At 31.1% G+C, this 11804-nt stretch overlaps 1 protein-coding gene across 1 annotated transcript; it reads left to right on the top strand.

The window, feature by feature from the left end:
* The first annotated feature begins 1907 nt into the window (after nucleotides 1-1907).
* On the top strand, nucleotides 1908-2737 carry LOC120147715. Its single transcript, XM_039161026.1, has one exon. The coding sequence runs from the start codon at nucleotides 1973-1975 to the stop codon at nucleotides 2714-2716; it is 744 nt and encodes a 247-aa protein (XP_039016957.1). The 5' UTR covers nucleotides 1908-1972; the 3' UTR covers nucleotides 2717-2737.
* The last annotated feature ends 9067 nt before the right edge of the window (nucleotides 2738-11804 follow it).

The raw sequence follows: 11804 nt of genomic DNA, 5'->3' as shown, positions 1-11804 counted from the left end.
AAATAAGATTTTAAAATTGAAAAAACCATACAAATTAAAGGAGTTTGGTTGAATTTCACTATTTTTAAAATTGAAGGATCTTTAAAAGTAATTAAAACAAAAAAATTAGAAGCCAATTTTTTATTTTTTAAAACTAAAAAGGTCCTAAAATATAATTAAACCAATAAATTTAGGAGGGGAAATGACTTAATTGTAATGATTTCAAAAAATTTAATGACCTAAAACCGATTAAACCATCAAAGTTTGGGGATAGGGGCAATTCCCTCCCTCCTCCCATGTAGTTCCATCCCTGTTTAGGGATATAAATGAATTGAGATTGTGTTTGTGTTTGTTTTCGTCTATTTATTTTTAAATGTGTTTATATTCAATTTATGTTCGTTTAAATTTTTATTATTGTGTTCATGTTTTTTTAGTTTTTAAAGTTTTTGTGTTCATTCGTCTACCATTAGCGTACATGTTCGTTTAACTCGTTTTTGACAATCAACACTATTTTTATCCTTTTATTAAAAATGGTGAAATTACACTACTAATTCTTAAATTTCTTAGACTTCACGGTTTGAATTCTAAAATTCATCTTATGTTCAATTTAGTCAATATATTGATCAATATTTAAAATGTAAAAAATAAAAGGAAAATAAGAATTAAGTACATGAACTTATAAACAAGTTTATTCGTGAACATAAACCAATTGAATATATATATATATTCGTATTTATTTGTTTATTAAAAAAAAATTTACTTATATTCGCTTAAATTTAATAAACGAAATTTATACAAAATCGATTAATGAATAATTCGTAAAATGATATAATCATTCGCACCTCTAAGTATACCCTTTAGAAAATGGCATGCAACGCTTGAGAGTCAAAATCTCTCAAATCTTTTTCTGACTAGTCTTTTCCTCTGACGCTAACATCTACCACTTCTAACCAGTGTTTTTCCCTAACCATCCCATTAAAGAGAAACTATGTATAGAAAACACAAGTGTCCCCCGAGTTACTGCTTAAAGCCAACATGAGCCGACAGTTCTTGTTAAGGTATTGGTGGAATTAACATATGGTTTATTATCCAAAATGATTCACCAAATAACATTCGATGGCTAAGATTTTCATGGATATTGCTAGTGCATGCTTATCCTCCGCTCAAATAACATATTTTCTTATATTTTTTTATATTTAACTTATTAATTAATATATATAAATAAATAAAAAAGAACACGGCTGTATAATTTTAAAGATGGTATGAAAATTTCAATGCCATCTAGAAAAATACAGCTCAATATACTAAGAGTAATTTAATAGTCATGAATAAATCAAACATGATCCCTTAATATAAGAGTTTTTGTCAACATGTTAGTTTATATATATATATATATAATACTTCCCAAATTCCAGGCCAACTTGCCTTTGCCTCTCGATCAAGTTTAGTTTTATCATTTACTTCATCAACCAACGTCATGTCATCATGCCTTACTTTCTTTTCTACATGATTTACAGTCTAGAAAGTCTTGGACTTTTTTTATCTACAGATTTTCTAGAATACTGCAATAAACTTTGATTAAATCTACTAAATTTACTCTCGAAAAATATTTAAAATAATAAATATTTTAATATTCAACCCTGAATGATTTAAAAGATTAATTTTTTAAATTAATTTTAACTAAAATTAATGTGCAAATAATTAATTTAAAACCTAAGATATTTGAATTATTAATTTAAATAATTAAACTTCTATCTCCAATCAAATTTAAGTTTTAAATATAAATTCAATTTATTCAAAACATCATAAAAATGTGAATCACACGTCTGAGCCAACAGTAAAAAAATAAAGGTAAACAAGCTTCAAGATTGCCAATTAGAAACTTTGTAGTCACTTTAAAAAAATCTTTGTTTTTCGCGTATAAATACGTTCACACGATACTCAAGAAACTTAAAAATATTGAACTCTCTTTTAGGCTTTACCTCTTTTATTTATGATCCGAAAGCTTCAGATGCAGAACGACAGCTCGGAATTGTCGTTTTGCCCCAGTTTCAGCATCTATTCTTCTGGTAACAATAAGCTCGTTGAAATAGCCGCCACGGTTAGCCGGGACATCAAAAGCGACGCCGTTCCCGATGATGAAGAATTCGAGTTCGCCAATAATCTCCATGAGAATCCTGAAACGTTCTCGTCGTTTCCAATCTTCAAGCACGGCGATGGTGTTAATGACGACGACGACGAAGAATCTATTCGGGTTCCGTTGAGAAAACTGTTTATCGGCGACGGAGATAATCTGTCCTCATCTTCATCGGAGGCGGACGAGCTTGAAGGACTGCCAACCGATATGTACTGTGTTTGGAAACCGAAACAATCAACGGAATCGTCACCGAACAGGTGTAAGAAGAGTAAGTCGACCGGATCATCTTCAAAACGCTGGCGTTTCATAAAGGATTTCCTTAAGAGGAGCAACAGTGACGGTAACGTCTCATCTTCGTTTCTGAATTTTGATAAGAACGAAGAAAAAGCGAGTGAAAAAATAGCAAAGACGACGACGGTGAAGAAGAAGAAGAAAAGCGAAGGCGACGTAGTAAAGGCCATGAAGATGAAGAGAGCCGAAAAATCGTCGACGAATGAAGGATTTAACGTCAGGAATAAGGCGTTGAAAGGAGGAGATAAACGACGGTCCTATTTGCCGTATAGAAGGGACTTGGTTGGGATTTTTGCCAATAAGGTTTAAGTCGAAATTTCCCTTTTTTTTAGATAAATTTATATTTGTAAAAAAGTCAGATTATTAGAAATGTAAATAATATGTTAAATTTTGTTATGTTAAATAATTTTTTAAAAATATAAAAAATCACTCTATATTATATTATTATTACCAAAATATTGTCATAAATAATATTTAAATCCATTAATACATTTTTATAGTTTTTCTATTGATCTAGTGTTGATTTTTTAATATATACAAATATTTATATAAAATGATATTTATACAAATATTTATACCAAAATAATTTAAATAATATTTTATAATTTTGTAAAGTATACAAATATTTTCTCCATTATAAGGTGTTATTTTATTGAGCTCATTGACTATTAAAAATATAAAATTACTCTCGAAGTCTCAACTATTAAAAGTCATAAAATGATCATCCAACTATTTATATATTTCAAATTTGTCATTTTTGATAAAAAAAAACTGACGGTTGTCTGAACTGAACATTAACATGTTGATTGTGATATGGTAAAAAATTGGTCCCAACTATAGGGCTTTGTTTTGTTGAAACATCATGTTAACATCTAGCTCAAACGATTATCGTTTTCTAACAAAAAATTGACGAATTTGAAACGTATGAATAGTCAAGTGACTATTTTGTAATTTTTAATAGTCGGAGATTAAACAAAATAATTTCATATAGTTAAAAATTATTTTATAATTTTTAATAGTCGAATTACCGTTTGTATACTTTATTCTTAAATTTAATTATAAAAATATTAGTATAAAAACACTTGTGACTTTTTCCGATAAAATAATCAAATAGATCTAATAATATATCCACTTTTACAAATGCTATATAAGTGTTAGACAAGAAGAAATTAAAAAATTGAAATCATAATTGCGGAATACTGAGTAAAATGTTCTAAAAGTTAAATCACCACTGATTATTATTTTTAAGTCGAATGAACTTTTATTTGTAAACAGAAAAAATTCGACACAATGATAGTCACCGTTAGAAACTGATGCTAGGAAGAAGAGAATAAAAACACCGGTTTTTTTAGTAACCGTCCTATAACACTTTCCCCTGATTATAGTTTTAAATAATGAAAAATTAATAAATCTTATCCACCAAAGTTTCCAACTAATTATAACAAGAAATCGTCTTGATTTTCCATCACTAAGATGAGTTATTGACTTACATAGTTATAATTAATATTCTAAGACAATTTATGAAAACACATTCAGACAGTTGTCGTCTAGAAGTTAATACCTCAACTTTCCAAAAGAAAATAATTAAAATATGAATATAATAGTCACTTTAGTAAAATTTATAGACTATGAACATTTATAAATTTTATATATTAAAACTCACCGTTTCGATCAAGAATCTAACTTATAAGGAAATAAATAATTGTTAATCTTTGTATGTAAATTTGATAATACCAAAATATCATAAGAATACAAGTATTTTAAAATATTTACAATATGAATTTTAAAAATTAAACTATATAAAATAAATTTATAATATGTAAATTTAATTCTATTTACGTTGGATTGTATGTATAAACACTTAAAATGTTGGATATTTGAATGAAGCATGAAGAATGTGTGAAAGACACCAAAAATGGGTAGTTAGGTTGTTCACATCTTTTTGTTTTCGAAGTCTGAATTTCATTGCCCTTGTATGTGTAGTTTATTTCATTCTCTTTTCCTTTCACGTAACACTCTCATGTTACACTTGTTTTTATAAGTATAAGGAACAATGATAAAATTAGACTATCGTTTCAATTTTTGTTCAAAATTTTATTAGATGAAAATCGTTAATAGACTAATTATCGATACACATTATTAATATGATATTCTTATATACATTGAATTGATGAGGTGACATATGTCACGTCACTTAATATTATAATGTGTTATGTATCATATCATTCAAAGTGATAATATGAAACGTGTCATGTCATCAATTAAGCATATGTAAAATATCACGTCAACCGTACATGTTGAGGCTTAATCAACTAACGGTTTTCATCTAACAAAATTTTGACCAAAAATTAAAACGATAAGAGCTAAAACATTATGATAATAATAATTATTATTATATAAAATGATTAATGGGTTGAATTTTAAATTCAATCATTATCACAGTTAATCAATTATTGTCTTGATGGGTATAAATTCAATTTCAAAAACTTACGGTGTCCAACATAGAGACTGAGAAATGCTTTGAATTTTGAATCTGATCCGGCCTTGTGAAAATGTCGAGATCCAATAACATAAATGATACAATAATCTTGCTCCTAACAAAGTTAAGGTATATAGTTTGGATAATCAGGCCCTTCTCCCTTATGAATTTTTATGGTATAAAGCATCGTTTTCGTCAAAATTTTGCTTAGTACTAAAGATGACTATGGAAAAAGATTGACAATTTTATTAATCAAACGATTAGTTTAAAATAAAAAATAATTATGGATTTTAATAATTTGACCAAATAATTTTTTTTTTTGTTTTCACACTTTTTCTCAAATAAAAATTATTCATTCATATGCCTATAGTTGTACTTTTTGAAAACAAATTTCGGGTAAAACACAATTTTTATAAATGGTTATGGATATTCCTTATGCCTTATGGGCACGATGGAGGAATGTTTATCATTTTAGGATAAGCCTAAGGATTTTTATTAGCCCAAAATCACTTCATGATATTAATTTATTTTGTTCACGGATATCACATTTGGTTTTTTCCATCAGATATTAATTAATTCTTTGAGTAGCCGTGAAGGAAAGTAGACATTTAATGTTACCGCTCGTGATCTTAATGCACGGATCAAGTCCTGGAATTTATAGAAATCTTAGCAATTTTGCATTTCAAAGCAACTAATAAAATAATTTACATTCTAGATTATTAAATTAAATTTAAATAATAATCTTTTAATTCAATTTAATTATGTAATTTATTTTTATATAAATAATTATATCACTTATAATAATGCCAATAAATAATTGTGATAAAAGAAAATTTGTATCGATACTTTTATCAAACATTTTTTTATCTTTTTTTTGGATAAATTGAATTTTATTATTCAAAGGAGCAATTCATGCTACAAAAAACATCCCAAATGGGAGTATACCAGTTATGTACAACAAAAAATATTTAGTCTATACTCTAATTGCAACAGAGAGTAGAATTAACATCATCGAGTCTATTAATGCTCCTACCAATTAACTGAATTTGGACAAGCTCCTTGACGTTCTTCAAAAGTTGTTTCACGTCTCTAGTTTGATTTTGAAAGATTCTTCTATTTCTTTCTTCCCAAATCAGATAGATGTAAGCATTCCATGCAATCTTCAAAACAGTGGAGATGAGGGATTTATCTTTCCATTCTTTACAAGACCAATTAAGCCTTGCTTCCCAAAACATGTGGGGTTTGCGCAAATGAGTGAGCTACAAAATTGAGTTCCACAGGGTTTTAGCAAAGTTGTATTCAGCGAACAAGTGGTTTCTAGTTTCAATTTTCTCTTTGCAGAAAACACTTAATCCATCAGTTTGAATTCTCATCCGAGAGAGCCCATCACAAATTGGAAGTCTATCAAGAATAGCCATCCAAGTAATGACACTTGTTTTTGGAATATGGAGGGGAAACCAAACCACTTTGTGCAATAGAACCCTGTTATGTTTTTCTCTAATTTCTTCTCATATATCCTTAGTCTTCGAAACATTTGCATTAAGAATGGGAAGGGCCTCAGTCCTTAGCTTTAACAATTTATTTATGCCCCAGCTATTGGTAGGACTTTCACTCAAGTCTCTAAAATCTTTGTTCTTGATCACATATAATTTAAACCAAGAGACCCAAAGTGAACCTTCTCCAGCAAGAATGTTTCGTATAAGCTGAATCATGCAAGTCTTGTTCCATGTTTTGATATTTTTAAAACCGAGGCCACCTTCAGATTTTGGGCAACAAATATTTTTCCAACTAATTCTGGCTCCAGTAGTTGCTTGATCCCTTCCAGAGAAACCGTGCACAGAGCTAGTCAATTCTATTAATAACATATTAAGGAAGCATGAATTGTCTGCACCAACAGTTGGAAACATTAAAAAGAACAGTTGATCAATTCAAATCTTCCAGCATAACTGAGCAGTTTTCCAGACCAAAGATGCAGTTTAGATTTGATTCTGTCAATAAGAGGCTGGCAATCTTGAATATTCAGCTTCCGAGTGACTAAAGTACCCCTAAATACCTTACAGGCAAGAAACCTTGTTTAAACCCATAAATACATTTAATAGCCTCAAGATTTTTATGAGAAATTCCAGCAGCAAACAGTTATGTCTTACTAATATTTAGCTTTAGACTAGACTAGCAATAGAAATGATTAAGAACAGTAAGAATACTAACAACAGAATCAAGGTTTCCTTTGCAAAAAATTAAAAGGTCATCTGCAAAAGATAAATGTGTGAGGGCAATTTTTTTGCATTTTGGATGATATCGAAAGATTCCCTAGAAGCAGCAATGTTTAGGATCTTTGAAAGGATATTCATGGCAAGAGAAAATAAAATAGGAGAAAGAGGGTCTCCTTGTCTTACCCCCCTCTGACCTTTGAAGTATCCTATCAAGCTACCATTTAAGGAGATTGAATATTTAGCTTCCTTAAAGCAAGCTTCAATCCAGCTTATGAAAGTGTTTGGCAGTCCAATAGCAATTAGAATAACTGAAATAAAATCATAGTGAAGAGAATCAAAGGCTTTTTGGAGATCAATATTAAGAGCTCACATTGGAGAAATATTCTTCATTCCATAGCCTTTTACAAGTTATTGAGCAAAAGTGTATTGTCAATTATAGTTCTTCCTCTAACAAAATCAATCTAGTTAAGAGAAGTTATGTATGGCAGCAGCATAGTCATTCTTTTAACAATGATTTTAGTGATGATTTTGTAAACTACAGAGCAGCAGGAAATAGGCCTGAAATCCTTGACTTTGCTACGATTGGGAATCTTTGGAATCAAGGCAATAATTGTTGAATTGAAGTCAGGCAGTAGATAGTTTCCTTGAAGAAAAATTTGATAGCATTGACAATATATTCTCCAACCACATTCCATGTTTTCTTGAAGAAAAGAGGGGTGAAACCATCTGGGCATGGAGATTTGGCATTTCCTTGGTTGAAGATAGCTTCTTTAATCTCTTCAGAAGTGATGATTTTTGTGAGGTCAGAAATAATTTCAGTGGGCAAATTGACTTGAAGCAGATTTTTCAAGAAGAGAGGATCAGTTTTTTGAACACAAGGATCAGCAGTTCCAAGCTAAGCTTTAAAGTAATCTAAGATTTCAGAAGCCATATCATCAAAAGATTACAGTCTTTACCTTGTTCATTAATAAGAACCCTGATTGTGTCTCTTTTATTATTGTTAGCAATGACAGAATGGAAGAACTTGGTGCATTTATCACCCTCTTTGATCCATTTGACTTTAGCTTTCTATTTAAGAAATAGATTTTCAGTTTCTTCAAGAGTAATCAACTCCTTTTGAACATTCAATTCTCTTTCAATATGATTGGTGCCTCTAAGAGTTGAGATTTGAATATTTTCAAGCTCAACTTTCTTGAGTTTAACCATATCAAAGATATTACTGTAGAAATATTTGTTTAAGGACTGTAAATAAGGTTTCAAATGTTTTAATTTGTGAAACAATCTCTACATAGGGTTACCTTGGGAAGGTTGCTGTTAGGAATTTTGAACTTCAGCAAGAAAATTATGATGGTTGGCCCAGAAGTTAAAAATTTAAAAGGTTTGGGGTGATTGGTTTGAATCCCTTTACTTAACCAGGCAAGAGCCATACAATGATCAGAAGGTCCAGGAGCAAGGAATTCAACAAAAGACTTTTGGAAAGAAGAATACCAAAGAGGATTTATAAGCACTCTGTCAAGTTTTCTAGCAAGATAATTCTTTTTTCTTATTACTCCATGTAAATGAAAGACCAAAATAAGGATGGTCACAGAGTTGAAGGCCATGAAGTACATCATGGAAATATTTCATATCAGAAGAGTAGTAAGGCCCTAAAAGGTAAAAATCAGAATTTTCCTTAGGGTTAAAATAAGTTTTAAAGTCTCCTCCTAGAACCCAAGGGAGAGAACCAAAAGAAATATCAAGATCTCTTAGGTGCTGCCAAATATGCCTCATAGATAGACCATCATTGTTCCCATAAATTGCAGTGATGATAAAAGGCTTATTATTGAATTTGTATTTAACAGTGATGTTTTGAGAAGTAGAATGACAGAATGTGATATCAATTATTGTCTTCCAGAGAAACCAGATTCTACCATTAGTTGCTGAGTCGTAGTCGGTAATCACACCCCAGTCTCCAAATCTAGAGTGTGGGATATTAGAAGATTTTTCAGTCTTGACACGAGTCTCCAACAAACAAAGGATATCAACATTGAAAAGCTTGGCTCTATTAAGAACTTTAATCTGTTTTTTAGGATTATTTAATCCTCTTATATTCCAAAAACAAATGATCATTGAGGAGAAATGGGATCACCCTCTTGTTCACTATCTACAGAACTTTGTGCTTTAACAATATGCTCTTTCTTTTTTAATTTAAGCTCTTTAAGCAGGTTTGTAACCCCTGATGCAACAGGCCTCGATTTTCTAACTTGAGTCTTAACAGAATGAGGGTTCTCATCAACAGTGCTTATAATTTCAAATCTATTAGCTGATCCTTTTAGAGCAACCTTAGATTTTACTTTGAGAGGTATACCTTTATCTCTTTTAAGGATATGAACTGTTTCTTTATCTTTAGCATTGGATGAGATTTCAAAAGTTGAAGTTTCCCCTCTAACAGATTCTATATATTTAGTAGAGAGATGTGGTATGACAGTAGATTCTTCACCAGAATAGATAGTTAGGTCACTCTTAGAAGAAGAAGCAATTTGAACTGGAGAATGAATCTTAATTGGTAACTCAGAATCTAGAACATTTAGATCAGACTTTTTTTTAGGGGAATGAGTGAATTGCTATGATTGTTCAGACTTTTCCATTGGAGGGGAAGAGTCTGGCTTTGGTTTCTGTAAGGTTTCAATTCCTTTAGAGGAATTATTTTCTTGGTTAACATTCATGATAGGTTTCTTCCTCCAAACTTTGGTAGAGGAAGGGGTTGTAGAAGTTTTAACAGTGTAGTTTTTATCAGTATGACCAAATGATTCACACCTTCTACAACAATTGGGATACTAGGGGACTTCGACAAAGATAGTAGTGGTCTGACCATTTGCCAAGACCACTTCAACAGTTTTTGGGATTTCCTTCTTTGCACCTACCTCAATACAAACCTTAGCAAATTCTAGCCTAGTCTTAGAAGCAGTTACTGAGTCCATGGAAATAGGGACTCCTAGTGCACTTGCGATGTAACTAAGATCTTCCCTAGTAAACAATTCCAGTGGAACATTGAACAGGTGAATCCATAAAGGCATGCGAGATAAATCAAAGTTAAGCCTTTGAAGATTAGGCTCCCATTTTCTGAGGATTAATGGCTTATTAAGAATATGTCATGGTCCGTTTTCTAGGACCCAATCCCTAGCAGAATCAGAGTTGAATGAAAATATTTATAAATTATTCCCAGCAAGACTGACCTGAACAGAAGCCCCCTTCGATGGCTAATTCCAGAGATTGTCAATAATTCTTTACAGAGAGAGGAAATTGGGGGCTGACCCAAGGAACTGCCCTACAAGAGCGGACTTCCATTATGTTGTACCTGCCTCGAAGACCTCAGGAGGAGGTTGAACAACCAGAACCTTATTTTTCGATTTTGGGGGAAAATAAGAAAGCTCCTGATTTGCTTGACACCTAAATAATTTATGCCAATTCATTGGACAAATAAGAGAGTGGAGTGAATAAAGAAGACCAGAAGATTTTCAATCGGAAGAAAAACAGACAAGAACACCAGTGAATCAACGGGAGACTGATTTTTTTTCATCTCATAAATAATGTTAAACACTCAAAATTTGATTTAAAATCATGGTTAGAAAATTGATTTTTAATATAACTTCATAAGCTCAAATTTATGACTTTAGTTGTGTAAAAATCACTTTTTGATGAAATTATATTTTTATCCTTAAATACTATATTTTCAATTTGCAACATAATATCTAAATTTAATATTTTATCTTTTTAAATTATTTTTTAACATTAATCTCAAATACTTATATTTTAAATTACACTTTTTAAAAATATTTTTAAAATTAAGTTTTTACGGTATTTTTAAAATCATTTTTCGAGAAACTCAAACCAAATCCGCCTTCATGGGTTCCGTGAAAGGCATGTGTTGAGTTTGTGGGTGTCGGGTTAATTGTAGTAGCTACGGAGTCGGGTAGTTGGGGATTGATGGTGGCTTGCCCTGTATAGGTTGAAAAGGTGGGACTTACGTGAGTGAGGTGGCCATAACATTAATGCAAATTTAAAGCTAGAACTACTTTAGAAGCATGGTTCCATTCTTCCTGATTGCTAGCAAAAGGAAACAACATCTACTCTCTCTCAGATTCCCGAGGCTGCGATCAAATCTTCATCTCCATGATACTTCTTGTTTCAAATATCAAGATCAAATAGCTATACATCAAAGAATTCGAGTAACATCCATAATCAAAATGCCCAACAGATCAAAGCACTAATGAATACAAGGGAATAACGAATGCTTAGCTTTAACTCAACAAAAATAAGGTAAGCATACTGCAAAAACTACACTAATAAGCAAAATCAGAAAGTGGATCTCAAGAAGACTTTCGCATAGAAACGACAAGGGAAACAGCCATTTCTTTTGACAACCTGTGACATAAAGTATACTTCATTAAACACAATCATTTAAATCTACTGCAGTATAGTTCATTTTCCAGAATGATGCATCAATTCTTCAAGTCGCCCTCAATTATTTCAGGAGGGAAAAAAATCCTAAAATACAGACACTAAATAGCTTACGTGTGTGTGCCCAATTGGCTATAAGCCATTTCTCAAAACATTCAAAAATCGAAAGATTTTTTTTTTATCAGAGCAAGTATTAAAATCTCCACGTGGCAGATCATATTATAAAAGATTCACGACCCCCTTATGCAATCGGACCCACAATATA

Source organism: Hibiscus syriacus, unplaced genomic scaffold, assembly GCF_006381635.1.
Source record: "Hibiscus syriacus cultivar Baekdansim isolate YM2019G1 unplaced genomic scaffold, ASM638163v2 tig00110940_pilon, whole genome shotgun sequence".
In the NCBI taxonomy this organism is placed as follows: Eukaryota; Viridiplantae; Streptophyta; class Magnoliopsida; order Malvales; family Malvaceae; genus Hibiscus; species Hibiscus syriacus.
This window is presented reverse-complemented; position numbering and strand designations above follow the sequence as displayed.

Bases quoted from the DNA above. Each gene is read 5' to 3' on its own strand.
- LOC120147715 (XM_039161026.1), top strand. From the start codon at position 1,973: ATGATCCGAAAGCTTCAGATGCAGAACGACAGCTCGGAATTGTCGTTT.